This window comes from Delphinapterus leucas, chromosome X, assembly GCF_059928025.1.
Source record: "Delphinapterus leucas isolate spDelLeu-1000000601 "Yukka" chromosome X, BTC_Dleu_Yukka2, whole genome shotgun sequence".
Taxonomy (NCBI): Eukaryota; Metazoa; Chordata; class Mammalia; order Artiodactyla; family Monodontidae; genus Delphinapterus; species Delphinapterus leucas.
Genome location: NC_143150.1, coordinates 104,669,250 through 104,695,617, shown reverse-complemented (window position 1 = coordinate 104,695,617; position 26,368 = coordinate 104,669,250). Strand labels below are relative to the sequence as shown.

The 26,368-nt window shown below is 37.4% G+C and overlaps 1 protein-coding gene across 1 annotated transcript in view; it reads right to left on the bottom strand.

Moving 5' to 3' along the window:
• Window positions 1-13,363: 13,363 nt before the first annotated feature.
• LOC149744373 (dystrophin-like) overlaps window positions 13,364-26,368 on the bottom strand; it is a 78,159-nt gene continuing 65,154 nt past the window's right edge. The window contains exon 9 of the mRNA XM_089904642.1: window positions 13,364-14,115. Within this exon, the coding sequence (XP_089760768.1) occupies window positions 13,918-14,115 (198 nt within the window). The 3' untranslated portion in view covers window positions 13,364-13,917. The remainder of the gene's footprint in view (window positions 14,116-26,368) is intronic.

The following is a 26,368-nucleotide window of genomic DNA, read 5'->3' as shown; positions in this document are numbered from 1 at the left end:
ATTAGAGATAAAACTTGTGGAAAAAATGGATTCAGGATACATTTTCCAGTGGAATCAACAAGCTGTAGGTTGGACTTTCTCAAATAGTTAGAAATGTGCCATCAATAAAGCTTACTGAAGCTGTAACATTCTACTATGGTAGTGTAATATATTAAATTGTCATTTTGAATTCCATTCTGTAGTATTATTATGTATCCTCATTCTTGACATGTTTTTTTGGAACAGAGTGTATTCCTCTGCTCCTGGACTTTGGTCTTGCCATGTGACTTGCTTTGACCACTGGATGTGGACAAAAGAGGCAGTTTGTTAGTTCCAAGGCAAGGTCTTCAGAAGCATTATGTGTTTCTGCTTGTCCTTCTGAGAGCTTCTGAACTCTGCCATGGAAGAACATGCCCTAAGTATCTGCTGCCCTTCCAGCCTGGACCCCAGGGTGAAACACACACATCAGGCCTATTCATTCAACCTACAGTCCCACAGGCTAAAACAGAGTTCACTTAGAGTAGCCCTCTAATCATGAGAATAATTACTTATTGTTATTTTGGGGTATGTTTATTGCACATAATTACTGGGGCAGCACCTAACCAATAGTGGCAGACTTTGTTAAAGGCCCAATGGAAAGCTACCTTGGGTCACTCATATTACTGGGGGACAGGGAAAAAGGGATAAGACAAATATGAGAGTTGACATCAACGTCTTAATCATGGTGCTATTACTTTATAGAAGGTACCCATAAAGATTACAGAATTGTACCTCTGATTATCTCAGAATTCCTTCAAAACAAAGGGCACGAGAAAGACAATCCTTAGTTTCCAACATTATCTCTGAATATTAGAAGAAGACAAATGAAAGGAAGAAAGAAAAAAATAAAGCATTTCAAGAGAAGCTACACAGACAGAATTTACCTTTTGTGAAAAAAATATACAGCTTAAATGTATTCAAGCATAAACATTATTCAAATTGTAAGGATTTTTTAAATGTCCATCTAAGCTATTATTTATTTTTCTAAGTATCTAACCATTCTAGGAAATCACATAGAATATTTTAAAATGTGTTGTTTCAAGCAGAAATCTCTCAAAAACCACATCTTTAGCTTGTAATGGGCAGTTTTCCCTTGAGGAAACTGATGTTTTTCAAGAGGAATCTGAGACTGTCCGTGGATAAATTAAAACTAATAAGAAAATAATTCTTGTGAAAATTGCCTTACAGTCAAGAATTTGCAATTCTCACAGCGTAAACAGAATTTTTAAAGGGTTAGAATTTCATAATGGCACAGAATTTTTAAAGGGTTAGAATTTCATAATGGCAACAAATCACGCTCCTGCCCACAGAATAGAAGTTAAAATAAGCAAGCAAGTAAGCAAACAAACAAAAAGTTTGTTGACTTCCACCACAAAGTTATGTTGACTTTAGTGGCTAATGGGTATATTTTCTTTAGGGGAGTCTGCTTACTCCTCTCAAATACCATAATTATAGGAACATATCAAGATCTCAGATTACTCATATATTGCTATATCCATACTTCAAAGTCATAATTCAGTTTTATTACAGAAAAATGAAAGTAAATATGAGAAAATTTACCCTCCATAAATATTTTGTTGAATAAACTATAATGGAAATGAAGTTCTTGTTAATCAAAGAAACAAGAGCTTATTCATTCCAAAATATTACAACTTTTGAGTCAGCAGTTTATCATTTACATGTAAGGAGTCATCAATTTAAAAATTAATATGTATTGAGCAACTACCATGGAATTATACTGTGTTTGGCAGAAACTGTATGGCACAGTTTCTGCCCTATAGGAACAAAAACTCTCCTGGATGGTACAGAGTTGCACACAGTTATGTAAGACATACAAATTTATGATAAGCACCTGTAAGAGCAGTACATGAGAGGGTTCTAGGAACACAGAAGATGAAATAATTGATTGAGACCAGCAAATGATTCCAAATAGTGATATTTGCATTGGGTCCTGAATGATGAGTAGGACTTTGACTACCACCAAAGAACAAGGCAGGGTTCCTCAAGCACTTGAGGAGATCATTTACCACTTGGTTTTGCAAAGCATCTTATAGTATCACAGTCTATTTTTCTATAGACATTGAATGTGAAGATACCACCTTCTAAATACATCTCTTTGAAACACTGTGGTTTCAGATAAAATAATTTAAGAACTTTTTATATGTACCTCTGCTTCTGCTACTGAAGACTGATGGCTGAAACAGAGAACATAATCCTTGAGCATGAGAAATCCTATATGAAATATATAGGAGACAAAGGACGCAGAGACAAGAGTTCATAACTTGGGTCAAAATATGGGCTCTGGCATATACTTCCTATGCGAGCTTGGGACAATTATTTGTTCTCTCCAAATCTCAAGTTCCTCATCTGAAAATAAGGTTCTCCTGAGGCGGAAATCATACATGTAAAGTGCTGAATACCTGCCTGGCCTGTAGCTGTTGCTAAAACAGAAGCTCTTTACTCTTATGCAACACCCATCTTACATGTCCAGAAAAGGGGATGTCCTGAAATTACAGTACATTGTCATAATTTTACCTTTAGTCTTAGATCCTTATTTTATAGTGGATATTCTTGGAGTCAGTGATCTAAACTGCTACAGCTTACGAATGACCCAACTTAAGTCAAAGTAAGTAAGTAGGGAACATATAACCTAGGAGCACTGTGAAAACCGAGTCATCCATCACCTTCCTTGGCTAAGCAGGGGCTTTGCTGGAAAGAGGGGCAAGAGTCAGGCAAAAATTAATTAATGAAAATTTGTTTTGAGGGCATGGAGAGATAGAACAAGTGGGTACTGGGCAATGATGAAAAACTTCTACTTTTATATTGGCAGAATTCAGGAAGCCAGAGTAACATGTTTTCTCAATCAGAGTTCATAAAATTATGAAAGAAAGTAGGGGAAGGAAATAATACTCAAAAAAGCTATACTTATTACATATTTCTGAGGGTTGTTTACAAAACAGAACAAAATATTACTTTCTCTATATATACATTGAAGGCTGTTAGCTCTCTTCCAATATGCATTCTCCCACTTTTCTATAACTGTACACTTTTTGGCAGAGCACATAGCATTCAGGAATAAATGCAACATTTCTCAGCCTCCCTTGCAGCTTAGGTGTGGTCATGTGACTGACTTTGGCCAATGAAGTGTAAGTGTAACTAAAATGTGGTAGTTGCCAGGAAACTTCCCTAAAAGACTACTGGTGTGAATCCTTTTCCCCTTCTCCCCACCTCCTCCCATCCTGCTTCTTGGAATGTGAATGTGGTAGGACTCCATCTTGTAATGTGTAGATGAGGGCCTACCATATAAGAATAGCAGGGTAGAAAGCAGGAATGAGTAGAGCCATCATACCTGCTTTGACTGCATACTCCTAGGTTTTCAAGGAGAGAAAAATATGCTTCTGTCTTAGTGAAGGCATTACTGCCTTGAGCTTCTGTTACTCTCAGCCAAAACAAATTCTAATTGATAGAGCTAAGAGAATTTCTATAAAAGTGACATTTAGCACAATTTTGTTTTCTTCCAAAACTCATATGTCCCGTGTAGACAGAAAAAGATATATATATATATATATATATTTAGAGAAGGGAAATTTTTGACATGACAAAGCCAAGAAACATACAATGAGTAAAGCTAAACAGTGGCATTATTTCCAAAATGAGGCTAGTCTTATAGGTTTCAAGTTGTTTTCTATACTAGAGGCTTTTTCCCTTTGGCAATGATGAAAATACAAATTTATTTAGATAAGAAACAAGCAAACTATAGCCCCCTGTACACTGAAGAAGTAGAATAGTCTATGGTGAAGAATGGAAATATGTGTACACAGCTATCCTGGGAAACAAAAATGTTCAATTACTTTGAGAAAAAGATTCAGGATATTGATCTATGCTTAACTTTGAGATTATGTGAATTTTATATCAAGTCTATTTCTTATCTGAAGCAAGTTTTAAACTAACCTCTATGTGAACTGTAAAGATTTATAAGAATCTGAAAATGTTAAAGATATAAGGCAAATGATCCTGTATGAAATGGCTATCATAAAAAGCAAATCACTCTGCAACACTTGAGTGCTTTGAACTAGCAGTAGGAACATACAGAAGGCAAGCTGGTGGGCAGAAACAAACTTATATTTAATGCATTTCAAAATGCAAATCAAAACTATAATGAGGTATCACCTCACACCAGTCACATTCAGAATGGCTATCATCAAAAATATCTACAAACAATAAATGCTGGAGAGGATGTAGAGAAAAGGGAACCCTCTTGCACTGTTGGTGGGAATGTACATTGATACAGCTACTATGGAGAACAGTATGGAGGTTCCTTAAAAAACTACAAATAGAACTACCATATGACCCAGCAATCCCACTACTGGGCATATACCCTGAGAAAACCGTAATTCAAAAAGATTCATGTACCACAATGTTCAATGCAGCACTACTTACAATAGCCAGGACATGGAAGCAACCTAAGTGTCCATCAACAGATGAATGGATAAAGAAGATGTGGCACATATATATACAATGGAATGTTACTCAGCCATAAAAAGAAACAAAATTGAGTTATTTGTAGTGAGGTGGATGGACCTAGAGTCTGTCATACAGAGCAAAGTGAGTCAGAAAGAGAAAAACAAATACCATATGCTAACACATATATATGGAATCTAAAAAGAAAAAAAATGGTCTGACGAACCTAGGGGCAGGACAGGAATAAAGACGCAGAAGTAGAGAATGGACTTGAAGACACGGGGAGGGGGAAGGGGAAGCTGGGATGAAGTGAGACAGTAGCACTGACATATATACACTACTAAATGTGAAATAGATAGCTAGTGGGAAGCAGCTGCATCGCACAGGGAGATCAGCTCGGTGCTTTGTGACCACATAGAGGGGTGGGATAGGGAGGGTGGGAGGGAGACACAAGAGGGAGGTGATATGGGGATATATGTATACATATAGCTGATTCACTTTGTTATACAGCAGAAACTAACACAACGTTGGAAAGCAATTATACTCCAATAAAGATGTTAAAAAAATGCCCCCTTATTAAATAAATACAATAGGTCCCCTTCATTCTATTCCTTCACCAACTGTTCTCAACAACTAAACATTCACAGAAATTATATGTAAACAAAGAAATATAAACCAAAGGCTAGTTTAGGTATCTAATTCAAACGATATACTGTATCATGAATGGCTCACATGTTAAATAGAGTTTCAAAAAAAGAGAATTGCGGAATAATTGTTTGTTGACAATTGACAGTCACTATGTTAACATTAAATACCTCCTAACACCAACTATATGGGATTATTTTGTAGTTTAAAGCTTTGCCTCTGGTAGTCAAACCTCCATGTAACTGGCATCAGCAGTCAAACCACAGACTTCATTTTGGGCTGCTGGGTGGAAACAAAAGATTTCTCTATTTCGCTCACAATTGCTCTCTCAGTGGTGTGCAACGTGCAACAACTGGCCAATGAAAGATATTCACAATAGCTAGGGATTAATTTAGATTATACAGAGCCCCAGCAGAAATATAAACATGTGAACAGAGCAGCCTGACATAGAAGGCAGTGTGCAGGAGGGGGTGATCCCTAAATTGAGATACACAAGAGGAAACAGGGCAGAGAAGGTAGTGTAGAGGCTAAGCTTGGTGAAAGGAGATTATAGCGAATGACAGGTTGGTAAAAGATTCGCCTTTCCTAAAGTTTTGATGATTTATTTTTGGCATATATGATACATCAGCACTGTCAAATTATAGTTTTCATCATCATCATTATCATCAAATAGTATTTATTAACCAAATGTGCTGTACTGGACATTGTACAAGGAAGGAAAATTGATATGGTTTCTGATATCCAGTAACGAATAAAATAAAACTGACCAATCAATGTAGACAAATGTAGGGGAGCAGATACTGAACAAGATGCTTACCTGGGGAACACTTGAAGGTTAACAATAAACTTTTAAATATTTCCAATGTTTAGGTGAATTGGGGAGTGTATGGGTGTGTCTATGTATGTTTCCTGATAGATCTGTGGAGATAAAAGCGTATTATTTTCTTTACAGAGATAACTAAGTTCTAAAAATGAATTCTATCGAATCAATTATTTAATAAATAATGATTTTCAAAAACATATCTTGATTTTTTTTTTTTGCGGTACGCGGGCCTCTCACCGCTGTGGCCTCTCCTGTTGCGGAGCACAGGCTCCGGACGCGCAGGCTCAGCGTCCATGGCTCACGGGCCCAGCCGCTCCGCGGCATGTGGGATCTTCCCGGCCCGGGGCACGAACCCGCGTCCCCTGCATCGGCAGGTGGACTCTCAACCACTGCGCCACCAGGGAAGCCCCCATATCTTGATTTTGAGAACCAAATCAGAAGCCTTCCCCATACACCATGGTCTCAGCAGCATGAAAAAGTGGGACATAAAGAGAAAATGTCACTTCTTCCTCAATTTAACACATCTTCCTCTGCAGTGTCCCCATGAATGAATGCATGAGAATACTTTCCCCTGGTCAGTACAACAATGATTCTGAAATGAGATGTAAAAAAATGTCCCATATTCAGGGTATTTTTTTTTTTACTTCTTACTTCTTAATTCTACCAAGTTCAAAAAACAACAGTAGAATTATGTATTGGCACTTATACATATACCTGGGAGGGGAAACAAAGATCCAATCTGGCATAAAAATCTTTACATTTAGTAGAGACTAATTCTAAGACTGCAGTGTTAATCTTTCCTGAGTTGTCAGGATCCTGTGTGTGCTTCTCATGTATCTTCCCAAATACATATGGCATTGTGACAAACAGAAGAGGCTGCTAATGCTGCTATAGCTGAATGTCTCATTTAGGAACAAACAATTCTGGAAAAGCTCCCAGATTATACATCTGTTCCTCTAGCTTCCACTTTAGAGGATAAAATTGTATGGTGATGCCATAAGGATTAATATATTATTCCTTTCCTCTATGGGTAGTGTGTGGTTATTTCCCTCACCTTGACATAAGAGAAAAATATTTACTGAATGCTCCAGTAGAAAAATTACAACTGAGATAGCAAATGCTTATGAGAAAGTTGCATTTGGAGTGGGCTTGCAGAATTACATGCTTGTCCCCCAGAATCTGAATACAGAGATGATTAAGGCACTCTCTCTTCAAGTCAGAATTCTTTGGTTTCTATTCCTGTTTTCTCTCGTTTCATTTCTTTCATTGTCTCACAGCAGCAAGAGTCTGTAAGCGCATTAATACTGTGAGCTTGGCACTAAGGGAGCCAAACAAAGGAGAAATCCCTGGGGAAGCGGTTTCCAGCTCTCCCATTCCCAGCATCCTGTTGACATGTGGCACTGTGGTCCCAGCATGATGGTGGGAAATTCAGGAAAGCTTTCTCTAGAGTGGTGGTGCTCACAAACTTATCCTAGAGTCTGTACTGGCTTATTATAGTGTTTGGAAGTCCAGGGTGAAAGGCCAAAAATAGAACAATGTAACATGCTTTTCTTAAAACTACATAATATTTTTTTTAAATTCTGAGATCGGGGCCTTCTTGTACTTAAAAATGTATGTAGTTATGATTTTTTTAATTTTAAGTGTAAATTTCATTCAAGTACATCATACACACAGAAAAGTATACAAATCACAAGTGCACAGTTCCATACATTTTCTTAAGGGAAATGTACCAATGCAACCAGCATCCAGATGAATAAATAAAACGTTACTCAGAACACCAGGACTTGCTCCTGCCCTTGTTAATTTCTATTCCCCACAAAGGTCACCATATCTGACCTTTAACCCCTGATATGCCTGTTTTGGAGTTTTATATAAATGGAATCATACAACATATATCCTTTTGTGCCTGGCTTCGTTTATGCAACATGGTTTTCCTATTTCTTATTTTATGAAATATCATTGGTAATAGAATTTGATTTTTTAAATGCCCTCACACTGTCAGACCAGAATCTTGTTGTTACACAATAATGCCATCTTATGGCTACAGAGCAATTTGTAGTCTAGAAACTGCTTTCACTTTTTAAATCTTATTTGATTTGTGCTATTCTCTAAGACTTGAGGAATAATTTCCTGAAAATGGGGCAAATTTATTAATGGTTTGAGGGATAGGAAGGGTGGTAACAGAAAGAAAGGAAAGACAACAAAGTATCTGGCACTTGAAAGGTCCTCCTTAAATGCTTGTTGAAAGAAGGAAAGCACATTGTTTCTCTAATACTAGGTAGATATTATGTTAATTATTTTCATGTGTTTCCTGTAGGTATCTTTTATAAACAGTGAGCAATCCACCAAGAAATAGATGAAAATAGCATTTAGCAACAATGTTAATTTCTCATAAAGTTAAATATTTATCTTACGTTTATATATACGGATATCTATCCATATACATGGATATGTATATGCGCACATAGGATTCATGGATTTAATATTTACTGTGTTCACCATCTGTGTTTCCATAGAAAGGAGCCACTTTTAATACTTCGAGGATTTGTAAGTTTACTGAGGTACATGTTGAAATTCTATTTGCTGGAAGACAACGTATGGAAGCTGGTCTCCTAGATAATGAGTGAGCAGTCACAGTCAATCTGAATTTTAATCCTCTACTTGCCTTGACTTAGACAGTAATGTCTGTTTTACTTTATGACATTTAATAGAAGTGAGTTCTGCCATTATGGCGTTCATAAATCTGTTGATTAAGGATGGTCTCAGCAACTATGCCTTAGGAATGCCAAGAGACTAATGCATTTTCTCATATCTGTAACTTATTTGTGAGTAAACTGTGTAGATCTATTAGAGCTAAATATTTTGGTGAAATAGAAATATGCAGATGTGTCACGTAGCATGTGTTTGGCAAGTCACTTAACATCTTTGTGATTTAGTCTCCCGTATAAAATAATGAAGCAGGATAAAATTACTAAGGTATTTTCTAGCTGTAAAAAAATCCTGTGTTATTAACTATCTATAATAGTTTAGATTATTATTCAGCAAATATTCATTCTTCTTTCCCTTCCACCGTAGGAAGAGACTACTTCCCCATTCTACTCATGTCAGGCTTGCTTTGGCCAATGGCATGTGAGTGGCTTAATATGATCACAGGTTATAAGTGCTCTTAGGAGATTAGGCTTGGTTCATGCTCTGGTGACCCGTCATGAGCAGACTGTGCCACTGATCCTTCATCTTAAGTCCAGAATAAATATATATGTAACAGACCTTAAACCAGCACACATCCTAGAGCCTAGCCCAGTTAACCATAACTTGAAACAGCTGCCCAGCCACACTCAGCCTAAGTCAGCCAAAACACAGACAACCTAAAGATCCATAAGCATGAGAATAAAGGCTTGTTTTAAGCCATCGAGTTTTGGGGGTGATTTGTATCACCATATTATGGTAATAGCTGACTAATACACTATCATACCTGGATCATACGTGAAAATATACTAATACCTTCTTACTGGCTCAAAGGTATTTTGTTTTAACCTCAAGTTGACTTATTTAAAAAAAAAATCAGTAGTTTTTTGTTGAGAACCCAACATGAGGGTATTTAAAAATGTACAGCTTCTATTCATTAGAAAAATGCAAATCAAAACTACGGTGAGGTATCACCTCACACCAGTCAGAATGGCCATCATTAAAAAGTTTACAAATGACAAAATCTGGAGAGGGTGTGGAGCAAAGGGAACCCTCCTACACTGTGGGAATGTAAACTGGTGCAGCCACTATGGAAAACAGTATGGAGGTTCCTTATAAAACCAAAAATAGAACTACCATATGATCCAGCAATCCCACCCCCAGGGCATATATCCAGAGAACACTCTAATCCAAAAAGATGCATGCACCCGAATGTTCACAGCAGCACTATTTACAATAACCAAGATATGGAAGCAACCTAAATGTCCATTGACAGATGAACAGATGATGTGGTATATACATACAATGGAATACTACTCCGCCATAAAAAATAATGAAAATGCCATTTGCAGCAACATGGATGGACCCAGAGATTATCATACTAAGTGAAGTAAGTCAGAGGAGGACAAATATCATATGACATCACTTATATGTGGAATCTAAAATATGACACAAGTGAACTTACTTACAAAACAAAAATAGACTCACGGATATAGAAAACAAACTTATGGTTACTAAAGGGGAAAGGGGGTGGGGGAAGGATAAATTAGGAGTTTGGGATTAGCAGATACAAACTACTACATATAAAATAGATAAACAACAAGGTCCTACTCTATGGCACAAGGAACTATATTCGATATCCTGTAAAAAAAAAAACATAATGGAAAAGAATATGTATATATATGCATAACCGAATCACTTTGCTGTACACAAGAAACTAACACAACATTGTAAATCAACTATACTTCAATTTAAAAAAAGAATCTATAGCTTCTAGTCTCTCTAAGGATTCAAAAATCTACCATTGTATGGGCTTGGTGGGAGATAAATTCCTGACTATCACCGCAATGGATCCCAAATTCCAGCTATTTATTTTCCCTAACCCCTGGCAGTTAGAACCTAGTTATATGACTGAAGCATGCCTTATTACAGGAGTTGGCAATTTATGGCCCACCAGCAAAATCTGGCCTACCACCTGTCTTTATAAATAAAGTTTTAATAGAACAAGCCATTGATTTGTATATCGTCTATGGTTTCTTTCACCCTGCGACAGCAGAGTTGAGTAGTTACAGCAGAGATCATAGGACCTGCAAACACTAAAATATTTACTAATTGGCCTTTCAGAGAAAAAAATATCCATCTCCTGCTTTACCAAATAATTCAGTCAGAAACCTTAATTCTAAAATTAGTGACACAAAAAGAAATAATAATTTTGATACTTTTTGGCAGGATAGTAGCAACCAATATCCAGTGGCAATGGTACCTCTTGTGGACCAGTGGACCACGGCAGTGACAGAAGTTTATAATTCGGATTCATCTTATAGCTTGATGCTAGGTATGTTTCTGGGTGCATATCCTGGTCTTCCTTGACAATTTCTGCCCATATTTAAACCTGACTCGCAGGCCTTTCCATTGATTCCATGAGTTACCTGATATCCTTCCAATTATATTATCCTACCTAAGGTAACTGGAGTTACTTTCTGTTAGTTGTAACTCAGAACCTTGAACAGTCCATTGACCTTGCTTTATTCCTGACTCTGAGTAAGATGTTCCTATTCCACTCCCCAAGGATCTTGTTCTCGCCCTCTCACATCGCTCACATCTGTCAACCTGTAATTTATTGGCTGTTTGTCCATTTTCTCTCTAGGACTGGGAGGTTCTTCAAATCAGGGACTCAATTTAAATCAACTCTCCATGGTGCTCAGGAAAATGTGAAAGCATATAAGAAAGAATTAGCAGGCATGAAGACTATAAGAGCCAGAAGACCATTATTTTTATCTTCAAAACTGCCAAGCTTGATCGAGTCATTATCATGTATAAGCAATCTGCTAAGCACTCTACATACATTGTGTCATTTAATCCTCATAACAACTCTATGGCTTAGAGTTTATAGATAAGGGAATTGTGGAGCATAAAGGTTAGGGAACTTGTTCAAGGACATAAATCCAGTCAGCAGGAAAGCCAGGATTCCAAAACAAGTTGAACTCTAGTGTCTGTGCTCACAAGCAATAATTTAAAACAGTTTTACTTGAGACTAGACTAAAAGTCACAGGAAATTTAGCACCTCCTGACCAATTCCTAGAGGAACCCAGTTAGAGAAAAATTAGGATACTTTTCCAGAATCTGGATAAGAAAAGAGTGGGTCTACTGGCGTTAGTGACACACTATCTCTTGCCAGACATAGGAAAGACCCCACCCAGACATGGGGTGAGAATTCAGGAAAGACCCCACCCAGATGTGGGGTGAGAATTCAGCTTACTCTCTCTGTGGAATGGCATTAGTCTTCTGCTTCTTTTAAAGACTATGGTTGAAGGTGAACTGAAAGGGAAAGAGCTGTATGATTGTCATAAGGGAATACCCAGCTCACTGACCAAAGATGACATAAAGTGGGGAAGAAGTCTCAGAAAGCAGAAAGTTTCACCTCTGCTTTCGTGCAAGAATGGGAGGTGTCTATAGAAGCACAGTAACCACTGGCTACCCAAGAACCCTGCAAGGTTCTTAAGGGATAGTGTTGGTGGCCTTGGATGGCTGGAAGAAAACACTGAAAGAAGACAACAAAGACAAAAACATCCCCAAAGTGGAATGAGCACCCCAAAAGACAGTGATGAAACTGACCTCATTGGAGCAACTTGTAAAAGCTCATTTTGACTCAATGTGGGCTACTGACAGGTGCACCATGATGGCAATATGAGTTTGTCTTTTGCAGCATATACATAGGGTTGTTGAGTTTCTTTCCCTTTATCAAGAATGGCTTTGGATACCCTAGGGCCCACTGTTTTCCAGTAAGTTGATATAGAACTACTGGACCATCCAGGGAAAAATATTCTCAGGCTTCTTGCAGGAGGCTTCAGTCCATACACACTGAACATCCACTTCGTGCTCAAGACTACCTTAATCCTGAGCATACCACACAAAATAAAACACAGCTTTTGTCTCTCAGGAGCTTGTGCAGGAGGCATAAAAGGAAAAAAATCAATCAATAAAATCGATTGCTATGTAGTAAATTCTAGGAATAGGTCACTTTGGAGCAGGTACTCTACAGAGTAGCCACCAAGTCTGGTGACATCTGCAAATACATAAATAGTATGTTGATATTATATTCCATTAATGTTAAAATAATATCTAACTTTCTATGATCAACTAATATTTTTAGGATTTTAAGAAGGAAATAACATCTCACATGAGACTTGAAGGGCAGGTAGGCCAGAGAGGGCAGAAAACATTTGTGAATCTTTAAATCAATTTAATATTGATAGAGCAGAATTTGGAGGGGTTGCAGGGCAGGCAGGAATTGATAAACAGTGAGGCTGACCAGAGAAGCAGGGGTCATGTGAAAGCGTTATATCCCCAATTAATAAGTTTGCACTTTATTCTAAAGGGAATGTAAGTTTTCTTACACTTCAGAAAAACAATTCTGGATGAAAGATAATTGGGAACAAAGTAGGGATGATCACTGGAGACAACTGAGATTTCTGCTAGAAGTATTGATTTAGGAATCTAATGCAGTAAATGAAGAACAAAAATAGAAGTAAGGATGGCAAGAAATGGACAGATCTGAGAGATATTAAGGAGGTTCTTTGTAATTATTAAAAATTATTTGATTTCCTCTGAGAATAATGAAGAAGATGGTCTTGAACAAATCTTTGAAACCAATTGTTTTAAGCCATTACAACTTTATTCCTTTTAACCTAAAATTGGAAGAGAAAACAATATCTTCTTGTAGTATGAGGCTAAGAAATGTATGTGACTTTTAAAAATCTGGTCAACAGTTGGATATTTAAATTAAGGGAAGCACTAAAAATTAATTATTTTAAATCAACAATTTCCTTGTAGCAAAAAAGTGGGGGGACTTCCAAATGTAAAGGATCACCTTCAAAACAGAAACAACACACAAAAGTCAACTTTGTGTTGCCAGCTTATATTTCCAATATATTAATCTAAGTATATCAAATGGTTATAAATCTATAGGATACAGATTTGACCAAAGGTATACAATTTATATTGTACAATTATTTAAACCACCTCAATTAAATGACCAGATAGGTTTTGACACTACCTGAAATTTTAGAGGATATTATAGTGCTCCAACGTAATACTAACTTCAGTACAGAAAAATTTGTTGAATTCAGCTCATTAGTCTGAACTGTTCATCATTATTTGTTCTTACTCCACTTACCTTTTTCCAGTGAAAGTGATACTTCTCCCTCTCTTCCTCCTTACCTCTCTTTTTTCCATGGAGAACACTGAAATGAACTCTAGAATTCCTGGGAGACAGGTATAATCATTTAGTAAAAGGAAAGTGGTACGTACCCTTGTCGGTCCTTGCACATTTTGTTAACTCTTTCCCATTGGAAATCGAGCCGTGAGAGAGCTTCCTGTAGCCTCGCCTTTTCCACCGGTGTGGCACTTTGCAATGCTGCTGCCTTCTTATTGTGAATAACGTCAATCCGACCTGAGATTTGTTGCAGGCTGTCTTTTATATTCTGTAATATTGAAATTTTAAAGCAAGTCAAAAATGATTCAGCTGTCTATGGAAACAGAAGAAAGGAAATTTATCAACCCCCAAAGTAACTAATGGCCTCGCATTTTTAATCTATTGACTTTTTTTTTTAACATCTTTATTGGGGTATAATTGCTTTACAATGGTGTGTTAGTTTCTGCTTTATAACAAAGTGAATCAGTTATACATATACATATGTTCCCATATCTCTTCCCTCTTGCGTCTCCCTCCCTCCCACCCTCCCTATCCCACCCCTCCAGGCGGTCACAAAGCCCCGAGCCGATATCCCTGTGCCATGCGGCTGCTTCCCACTAGCTATCTACCTTACGTTTGTTAGTGTGTATATGTCCATGACTCTCTCTCGCCCTGTCACAGCTCACCCTTCCCTCTCCCCATATCCTCAAGTCCATTCTCCAGTAGGTCTGTGTCTTTATTCCTGTCTTACCCCTAGGTTCTTCATGACATTTTTTTCCCTTAAATTCCATATATATGTGTTAGCATACGGTATTTGTCTTTTTTTTTCTGACTTACTTCACTCTGTATGACAGACTCTAGGTCTATCCACCTCATTACAAATAGCTCAATTTCGTTTCTTTTTATGGCTGAGTAATATTCCATTGTGTATATGTGCCACATCTTCTTTATCCATTCATCTGATGATGGGCACTTAGGTTGTTTCCATCTCTGGGCTATTGTAAATAGAGCTGCAATGAACATTTTGGTACATGACTCTTTTTGAATTTTGGTTTTCTCAGGGTATATGCCCAGTAGTGGGATTGCTGGGTCATATGGTAGTTCTATTTGTAGTTTTTTAAGGAACCTCCATACTGTTCTCCATAGTGGCTGAACCAATTCACATTCCCACCAACAGTGCAAGAGTGTTCCCTTTTCTCCACACCCTCTCCAGCATTTATTGTTTCTAGATTTTTTGATGATGGCCATTCTGACTGGATTAATCTCCAAAATTTACAAGCAGCTCATGCAGCTCAATAACAAAAAAACAAACAACCCAATCCAAAAATGGGCAGAAGACCTAAATAGACATTTCTCCAAAGAAGATATACAGACTGCCAACAAACACATGAAAGAATGCTCAACATCATTAATCATTAGAGAAATGCAAATCAAAACTACCATGAGATATCATCTCACACCAATCTATTGACTTTTAAAAGTCATTAGCCTTGAAACCCAGTGATTTCAACATGCCCAACTTCAATGGATAATTCACAGTCCTCATCTTGATACAGGTGATCACTCACTCCCTCCATCTTAAAACTCTATCTTCATTTGACTTCTGTAACCTGAATTTTTCTGGTTTTTCCTCCACCTTCTTGTCCACTGCTTCTCAGTCTGCTTTACAGAATCCTTCCCATCTTACTAATCTCTTAATATTGGAGTGCTCTAGCTCAGTTCTGACACCTTTCCTTGTCTATCTATATTACCTCTTATTTGGTCCCATGACTGTAAATAATCTCTATATGACAATGACTCTCAAACTTACATCTCCAGCCCTGACCTCAACTCTGAAATCCAGACTCACAAATCTAGGTACTTTCTTGACACTTGGATGTCTCATGAGCATCTCAACCTTAGCATAACCACATTCTGAACTGCATCCCCATATCCTTCTCTTCCCATGGTTTTCTCTCCTTTGGTAAATGACATGTCAATTGATAGTTATTCAGGCTGACAACCTTGGAATCATCCTTGGTCTTTCCTTTTTAATCTCCAGTATTCAAATTGTTGGACAATCTTGTTGGGTCTACTTCTAGAACATGTCCAGAATTTGACCACTTCTCATTATTTCCCTTGCTATTGCTCTGATGATATAAGTTATCCTTGTATCTCACCTAGATTATCACAATAGCTACCTAAATGATCCTCCTGCTTCCAGTCTTGCCCCTCTCCCAGTCAATTCTCCACACAACAGCCAAAGAAATTCTTATAAAACATAAATCAAATCATATTAATTCTCTTCTCAAAACCCTCCAATGGCTCCTCATCAAACCCATAGTCTTTTTTTTTTGGCCCAGATGCCCGACTCGTGAGATCTTAGTTCCCCAACTAGGGATTGAACCCGTGCCCAGCAGTGGAAGCAACAAGTCCTAACCACTGGACCGCCAGGGAATTCCCAACCCATAGTCTTTATCATGGCCTACAAATCTCTACATAGCTTGGCTGTACACTGCCTGACATTATAATCTTATTTTTTCCTTATTCTGCATTTGCTGTCCTCTCTGCCAAAAATACTCTTTCCCTCCAAGACACTTATATGGCTGTTTTCCTCACTTCTTTCTCATCTCAGAAAAGCCTTATCTACTGTTCCATTTTAAGTAGCAGCGCCAACTGCTCTGTATTCCCTGTATTGTTCATTTTTCTTCATGGCACTTATGACTAACATGAAATTATACAACTACTAGTTTCTCTGCATCACTAGACTAGATCCTATGAGTGCAGGGATGTTATCTGTCTTGCTCTATATTGGGTTTCCAGAGCTCAAACATGTGCCTGGCACATGGTAGGTACCCAGTGCATTTGTGTTGAATAAGTGAAAGTATCTCAAAATTTAACTCCATAATTTTAAAGTCTAGATTATATTTAAGGGGAAAATACACAATGCCATTAAGTAATAAAAATCTTTTAAAATATTAATGTTCAAAAAATGCTAAAAACTTACATATTTGTCTAGTCTTACAAATGTGAATTTGGTTATTTTGCTCATCTGAATTGTCAAAGACAAGTCAATTGAGTAAACATTTATTGAGCTCTTTCCTGTACAAGGACCAATACAGAGAAAGCAGAGGTAGGTGAAGCACAGTTTTATTTGTTTCGAAGAAGTTTTAAATTGATCTCATTGAGGTAGTAAGGGAGGATGTGGTTTGGAAACTGAAAGAAACAATTATAGTTTAGAAGTCCCAGTTAAATGATGAGAAATTATTTGATGAGTGGTCTAAGTGGTACCAAATCTTTTCTCAAAGTTCAGAAAAGGAATGAATCATATATCATATATGGTCACAAGCCAAGGAAAGGGCTCATAAAGGAAGTGCAATTTGGGGTAGACACAGCTGAGTAGTTGAAGTGGAAAGGACATCATACTTGGTAGGTAATACACATGCAATGACAGGGAACATGAGTAGCCGTATATGACTGACATTTCAGAAATGTACAGGATCAGGGAAGATGGGTCAGAGAACAGAGGCTGGAGATGATTAATAATGTGCTTTAAAATACTGCATGTAACTCAGTAGACAGTGGGGAACCATGACGTGTGTGTGTATTAATTTCAAATATATACAAAAGCAGAAAAGGAAAATAGTACAAACAGCCCCCCATAAGCCCATTATCCAGTGCCAACACTTATGAAACCATGGACAATTTTGTTTCATTATATTTCCACCCATTCACCTCCTCAGCTGGATTATTTTGAAACAAATTGATATATTATCCATAAATACTTCAGCATGTTTCCAATATACGTGAATTGTTTTCAAGGAAAGTACACATAATACCATATCCTACATCTAAAAACTTTAAAGTGTTATTAATGTAATCAAATATCTAGTTGTCCTTCATAATTGAGTTGAATTGAGAAAGTTGTTTAGGAAGGAAACTTGGCAGAACTCAGTGACTGTTTGTTGGGTGAAGAAGAGGAAAGACTTGAATAACTCCCAGGTTTCTGGCCTGAGCATCCGGATGAATACTGATATCTGAGTAAAAGGATTTCAGATGGATGAACAGGTTCTGTGTGCACATGCATTTGTGTGTGTGTGTGTGTGTGTAACAGATGATTTCCTTCTGGACACATATTATGAAGCCTTTGGGTTGTCAGACAATAGACATTCAATAGGCAGTTGGCAACAGACTTTGAGAATATGAATGAGATGGCAAATATCTTTGGGCCATACGTATTCTCACATTTCCACACGGTCTGGCCTTTCTGAGCAAAGAACATTGGCATCTGGGTTAGAGGATAATTGAATAGCAAACATACCTTGGTGTTTAGATTAGTGCATTTTTCCAGGGAGACTTAGAAGCTTATCTTTCTTGGATCCCTTTGCTTACATTCCAACTTACATTCTGAGGATAACAGACCTTCCCCTCTCTCTGGAGAGGATGTGTTTACATTCCAGAGCAAAGGTCTCTCTCTGTTTGTCTCTCTCTTCCTGCCTCGCTCTCCCCTCACCCACCCAAGTCCCTCCATGTCTGTCTGTCTGTCTCTATCAGATGTGCCAAATCCTTTATATAAGTTCTAATGTTTATAATGTTGGGGTTTCTCTCTTGTACATCTGGCCCTCACTGCACGTCTCATGGGGATTTGAGTAATTAGTGAGATGTTCTCTGACCCAGAGATCACATGCTTCCTGTCAAGATAAATAAATACAGTTGACCCTTGAATAAAATGAGGGTTAATCTGTGTATAATTTACAGTTGGCCCTCCACATCTGTGGTTCCTCCGCATCCGCGGATTCACCCAACCATGGATTGTATAGCACTGTAGTATTTACTGTGGAAAAATATCCACATGTAAGTGGATCCATGAAGTTCAAACCCATGTTGTTCAAGGGTGAACTGTATAAATATAAAAACTTAACAGGTATCAATAAAATGAACATATTTGCTGACTTGCAGGCAAAATTGGGGTGGTTCAACCATGTGTGAGATGGAGACTAGGCTAGATAGGGGGTGCCTGTTGCTAAGCCTGCAGCTTCCCAGAAGGCTGGCTCTGAAGCAAACTCCATTGGGCAGCAGGAGAGGAGTCATGGGTAGATCTTAGGGAGCTTTCCTGCCTCATTCTAAGACTTTATGACTGTGGTGCATGAGGACTTGTCTTGGGGGAAGATTAATCTATAGAATCTTGTGAGGATATAGATAATGTCGGTTGTAAGGGGCAAAAGTCAATGCTTACAATGGGACCCCGAGGAAAGCAGCTGTGTTCCCAGGGCTTCAAATCAGCTAGACACAATGGTTATGGGTGATGTGAGTGAATTTCAGAGAGAGAGAAAGAGAGGGAGAGAGATTGTTTATAAAATTCCAAGGTGTTGTCTTCAAGTCCATGAACACCTTGCGATTAGAAGGTTTCATTATTTTTTTGTTAAGCAACTCAATTTAACTCTGTGGTCAGAATATGTATCTAACAAGTATTACCATGTGAGAGAAAGGAAGGCATGCCAACACAGAAATATCCTGTGAGATTCCTTATCTGGAGAAATGCAGGTTAAAATTGTCTTCTGCCAGTGTTACAGAATTGCTAGTCAGTGGAATGTAGTAGGTGTTGTTTCATTACAGGAGAGATGGTCAAATTGGTCAGAAACTTTTGTTAGAGTGAAAGCGTGAGAAGAAAATTTGCCTAACGATGACCCTTTGTGGAAAGCAGAGGTCGAGGTTGGAGATGAATATGACCGAAGAGTAGATCTCATCAGACCTTGGAGAAGAACCAGAAGAGTAAAATATTTTAAAACTTAAGGGAGAACGAATATCAGGAAGGAGGGAGCGAGGGAGCCACCAACAAGTCAAATGCATCTAGGAACAGGAGTAAAAAGTCAACTGTGGATATTTAGGAGGTGACTGGTGATCTTATCAAGAGCAATCTCAGAATATTGAAAGTATGGAAATGTAAATCTGGACAGAGAAGACTGTCTTCCATTGTCAACCTCTTTCACTACAAAATTGAAAATAGCTTAGTACTACGCTATGGTTTGCTTTATTTGACATAAGACACTTCTTTATGGAGGAAAAGTTTACTACTAATAAAAACAAAACTGAGAATATAACAAAATTTTTTAAAAAGACAGAATGGATCTTGTATATGTTATCAATGTCCTAGAAGTGCCTTCACTCAAGCAAACCTCTTATATTCGTTCTTTCTTTTATCCACCTGGCAAAATTTCATTACCATCTTCTGATGGCTCTGAGACTAGAGTCTTGGGTGGAATATTTAGGGCTACCCCACTAGCTGGATTAGATCAGGTGCACCAACATGACTTCTTTTCTGCTTCTGTTAACTCTGCTGACCTGGACAGCCTGACAAAATGACCTTTGCCAGTGCTTGCACTGGCTCAAATTCTGTTGACGTGAGTCACGGACTCCATGTTAACGTGGCTGCCAGCCCAAGGGCAAAATTCCAGAACTCTGACAAGTGCTCCACTTGATACCAAGCATCCAGCTGACTGACATGCTGATTACTGAAATTCACACTGGGGCAACCAGCCCCATTTGTCCGTGTGTTGGGAGCCCAAACACTTAAAATGAATAGCTGTAATTTCCTAAAGGGGTAAAATTCAAGAGAAGGGAAGGAGGATCTTCCCCACTGGTCTAAAAGTAATCCATTCATGGCTTTCATGCGGGGTGTGTGTGAGAGAATATATAGTCTCTCTCTGATGATTTGAGTTTGCAAAGCTTCCTGATTTTAATCCAAATCTCTGGAGAGTTCCCAGTTCTCTGGAGAGTGATGGAATTGCTCAGAATCAACTTATGAACAGTTTTAGCAATTCTGGGCAGCATGTTGTAAAGGCAAGAAAACTTTCTATCTTAAGTGAGAAAAGCAAAAACTGGGGCAGGAGATGTCATACTCCCTGGATACCTAGATAATAGCTCCTTGGTGCATTCTCAGAGAATGCTGTCAAAATTGGCTGGAGTCCAGGAAATCCTTTTTAAAGTCCCTACACATACTCTTGTCCCTGAGACACTGCACACAGAAAAATGGTATATGCACCAAAGAAAATTCTGTAGCAGTTTCCATAGTTTAAAGTCAGAGATGAGATCTTTTATAGCTTTTTACTATTTTAGTTTGTCTAGAAATAAGTGATCTTTATAGTTTCTGACCCTCTGAAAATGAAACCATAGTCACTGTAGTTGCTATGGTGATAGAAAAATCCATAGGATCACTACAGAGTATATTATTTCCACTTCTCTCCCTGAAATAGTTCCTTGCCTTACCTGAAAATATGATGGCAAAATGAGGAAGCACACACTTTTTAGTCAACTTCCTTCCTGATGTTGACATGCACCTATAAAATGACCTCCCCACTCCCCATTTCAATTCTGTGAGATGTTTATTTGTCAGTCACTCTTCCTGGAAATGGAAATTTCAATTTCTGGAAGGCACGCATACATGAGTCTATATAATTTAAGTCCTTGATATTTCAAAATAGCATCCTTTCCACTCTGGTTCACAGAATCAAATAAGTTACCCTTAGTTATACACTTTTTTTTTTTTTTTTTTGCAGTACGCGGGCCTCTAACTGTTGTGGCCTCTCCCGTTGCGGAGCACAGGCTCCGGACGCGCAGGCTCAGTGGCCATGGCTCACGGACCCAGCCGCTCTGCGGCACGTGGGATCCTCCCAGACCCGGGCACGAACCCGTGTCCCCTGCAACGGCAGGCGGACTCTCAACCACTGCGCCACCAGGGAAGCCCTATACACTTTTAATTGAGAAAATTTCGATAGTGAAGCAACTTTCACAACTGAAAGATGAAGTCCAGATATGTACAAAAAGGGAAAACAGAAGACTATGAACTATACTGCTTTAACTCACATTTAGAGGTGAAAAGCCTGTTGTTTAAAGAAGAGCTCATTGATAACACAGTCATAGTAATATAGGCCTCAGCTTTGAGATAAATAATATTTAGAAATGTGGGTTTCCCTTTAAGAAAAGAATCAGTTTTTTAAGGGGATTCATAACACAAACAATTTGAAACTATAAGTGCTTTGTTGATTCAAGTATTATGTAATAAGTGTCTTTAATAAGCTAAAAAAGAGAAACTAAGACTACAGACAATTGATCTAGGGAACCAAACAAGGCACCTGTTTGCCAACTAATCAGGCTCAGATAAAGGTCTCAAGTAACTCTTAACTAGGCTCTGTTCTCTATCATAAGGGGCATATTTCTGCTGCTCAGTTTTTCTTCCTTTTAATGTAAAGCAACAACTACTCCCTTGCTGTCAGAATGTTCCACTATAGAGCATGCCTTTACCCACCTAAATGGTAAATCTATTTATATGAATGTCAAACTAGATACTGTAGAAAGTGAACGGGGCTGGAGTAGGAGACAGTGATATCTGATAAATTGAATGTATTATTAATCACTTCTGATGAAAATAAACTTAAACAAGAACTTAGTGAATTTTTAATGTCTTTTCTTATTGCAAGTTGTTTTATAATTACTCTGGAAAGTGCCTGTATGATTTCTGTTTCTAACAGTGCTATTTAAAATAGCATATTGCTATTGTGCCTTCTCTGTAATCTATAACTTATAGGTAGCCTTAGTCCTGTTTTATACCAAGAAGCAAGCTCAAACACAGGTTCCTGAGTTTAAAACTCTTACTGAGGTAAGATTTGAAATAATAGGTCGATCATACGATGTGTATACAAACTTTAATCTGAAATTCTGTCTTCTATTTTAAAGTCTGTAACAAAATATTTAGAAATTATTTATAAAATATTTACTTCAAATTTTGCAAGTGTTCGCTTAGTAAAAGTGTTTCCATAAGAAAAGAAAAGCTATCTTAAAATTGAAACAATATAGTTTCAGATATATAACAAAATAAGCTAAAATATAAGATAATATGAAATTGTCTAAGAGTATTTTCCCCCAAAACTGACTTCCATATTTCAATTATATTCTGGCTTGAAGTATATTGAATTTCATTTAAAAACTGTAAAATTGCTTTCTAGTGATTCTTCAGCTTTTATGTCCCAAAATGACTCATGGGAGCAGATGGCTTTAAACACCTATAATTCACATTTTTTTAACGATATTTACTTCTCTTTTTTTTTACATCTTTATTGAAGTATAATTGCTTTACAATGGTGTGTTAGTTTCTGCTATATAACAAAGTGAATCAGTTATACATATTTACTTCTTGAAGAAAATTTCTATTTGGTTCACTAAAAGCTTCTTCATCACATCTTCTCCCACCTCTGCACCATTCAGTACTGTTAAGCATAGCCTTCACCACACAGCCCTGGTCTCTGTAGCCCTACCAAGTTCTGCTAGGCCTCAGGTTTCTCTCCATTTCTCTGAGAGCTATAGCTCTGTCTTCATTCATTAACGCAACAAATATCTGTTGAAAACCTACCATGTGCCAGATACAGTCTAGGTACTGGGGATACGACAGTGAGCCGGAAAGACAAAGTCCTTTTTCTGTTAGCTCACAAGCACTTTGCTGTAGCTTTTAGCCGAGTCGATCATTCAATGGCTGATTCCCTACATCTGCTGATGCCCACTATTGGACACTATTAGTGAATCTATAGAACCATCTTGACATCTTGCCTATCCCGTTTTCCAACTCCACCAACAAGATCCAGTTGTATCAAGGTGATATTTAGATTGTGGGAGTGGCTGAGATTGTCCACAGAGGCGGGGTTAGAGGAAAGAGGGCTGGGAAAGGAACATCAGAAAAACCCATATTTTGCGAGCAAGTGTGGAAGAAGAACTAAAGAATGATTCCGAAATTTATATCTCTAATTGAGATGATCTCCTGAACTTTGACTTATATATATCCAGTATATCTAATATGTCTCTTGATATCCACATGGATGTGTAAAAAACATCTTAGACTTAACACATCAAAACTAAACTTACACTCAACCTTGCACCCTAACCTGATACTCCTGCCGTTTTCCGCATGATACAGTTAATGGCAGCTCCACTGTCCCAGTTGTTCATGCCAAAATCCTTAGTGTTATCCTTGAATCCTCTCTCTACCAACCCACACGCAAGTGGCCACCAAATCCTATGGGCTCTACCTTGAGAATGTATTCAGAACTTAAACCCCCCACCACTCTGATCCAAACCATCATCTCCAGCTTGGATAGTTCTGAATATGGGTATAATAACAGTGCTTTCCTAATAGGGTTGCTGTGGTGACCATACAAGCTACCACAAGTAAAGAATTTAGAATGGGTCCTGGCACATAATAAATCAGTAGTAGCCAAATGCCACTTATAGTCAAAGCATGAATATTTCAAAGGCTTTATCTTCTATAAAATTATTCTCAGTTTCTGCTTTCTACTCTTCACAAATTCAGTTACACTCATGCCTTATACTATGTATTTTGTCTATATTATGTCTCTTTTACTTTTATTACTTTCTAACTTGTTTGTGTAACTCTGACATGTGTATTCAATTAATGTTACAAATTGCCAGAGCCCAGGGATCACATCTTCTATTTCTCTTTTAGAGAGTTAAACACAGTATTCGAGGCTCAATACACATGTGTTAATTTGAAGTGAAAAGTTGAGTTGAAGCTCTGAATCTTAACTTGTTTATGAAAATCAATTTGAATGGAACCACTGAACCTTTAAGGTTTGTTACATTCTTCTTGAACTGTTGCAGACATGCATTCAGGCCTGAACAGATGTTGTGCGTGCTTCAGTCATCTCCCTGTTTATTCTATTTTACTTTTACTGGTTATTTAGCTGTTAGAGTAAATAGTGGAATAACAGTCCATCTGTATTTCCTGGCCAAGTTTCTCCATGGTTACCTCACAGTACCTCAGATACCTAACAACAGACAAAGTCCTTCATTTAGAATTATGCCTAGTTCCCCAGATGTCACAGAGCACCAATGAGAACAAAAAGAAACCTGCAAAACCTGCACTTCACTGTTCCAACTGTTCCCCAAAGACAACAATCCTAGCCATCAGCACCAACTAAACGAAAAATGATTTCATAAATCCTTCTGTGATAGGCACATTTTGCATTATGTTGTGCACATTGTCAAAATCATTTTACAAAAAAAATCTTGATAGAAAAATCGGCTCTTGCACATAGCAAAGGAGAATTGTGTAGAAGCAAATGCTTTTCTCATCATTCAAAATTAGATATACGGTATTCTATGTTTCCAACTATTTTAGAACCAGGACATGCTTTTAAGTCTTGTGTAACTGAGCAAAGGAGGGGCAGATAGATTTTATGAAGAAAAATTCTACGGCAATACAGTAATCCAGGGAGACCTGAAAAACTGATTACCACTGAGGAATGGGATTGAAAAATGTGGACAGGATGCTTTTCTTTCTTCTTTTCACTTTATACTATTTTATCCTATTTAAATATACAATCATGAGCATCTTATTATTCTGATAAAGAATGGAAAATCTAGCATGTGTGATCAAGCAAGTTTACAGATAACTACTATACACAACTGAATGTAATTAAGTCTATACAAATTAATACAAATGACAGTACACTATTTTGGAAAAAAAGGAAACATATTTGGTAATATTTTGCCCATTTTATAAATGATTAACGCTGTTGACACTGGGAGAACATGCTTTCTATCACAGCGTTTTACATTTGGGATAGAAAAGCAAAACCACTGTTTCATGTAATTGTTCTGAACCTAAACGCACAAATTTAAGAAAACCAACAAACGACAAAACAAAACATGTTAACAACATGTTTTGTTAGGATAGGGATCTTAACACTCTTCCTCCTTTCTTTATCTTTTTGGAAAGCCCAGAGATTTCCCTAATGGTGAGAACATCCTTTTGCCTCAGGTTTGGAAAACTCAATTTGGGAATTTGTAGTAGTTGGTATCCATTAATTAAAGTGATTTACAATACATAGTTCTTGATTTTTTCCTTGACTGTTTAATTACATGCATTAGGATTCAGAAACAAGCAGACGGGTAAAAATCATTGTATTAGATTGAACTATAGGCAATTGCCAATGTTTGAACATTTTGACCCACATAATGCCAATTCATAAGATTCAACTGAATGTTATTAAAGTATCAACATGCTCATGACTACCATTTTAAGCAAGAAAATTGATAGAGATCAGCTTTTTTAAATGGCAAAAGAAAAACAACAAAATAAAAAACAAAAATAAGTCTCATAATTCCAAGGGAAAAAAAACACTATTGATTAAAGTATCCTTCACTTAGAGCTTCAATGCTTTTAAATAGTTTAAGTCATGGTTCTGAACTCAGAACAAAGGATTCTAAATTACTGACATAGAATTAGGAAAAAAAATGAATTCAACATATTTCAATGAAAAATAAAACTCCACATAAAACAATAATGACAACAACAAACTAAAAAATAGCATCCTATTCTTGGTAAAAGCCATGGAACATGGAAACATGGAACAATTTAGAGCCTGCATCCTCAAGAGAAATATTAAAAAATGAGCTATTCATTTGGCACCTAAAATTAATAGAAGAATGAAAAATTTTACCCCTGAATAAGTAATACTTAGCTTTGGAAATACAGTAAATATGATTGAAAGTAA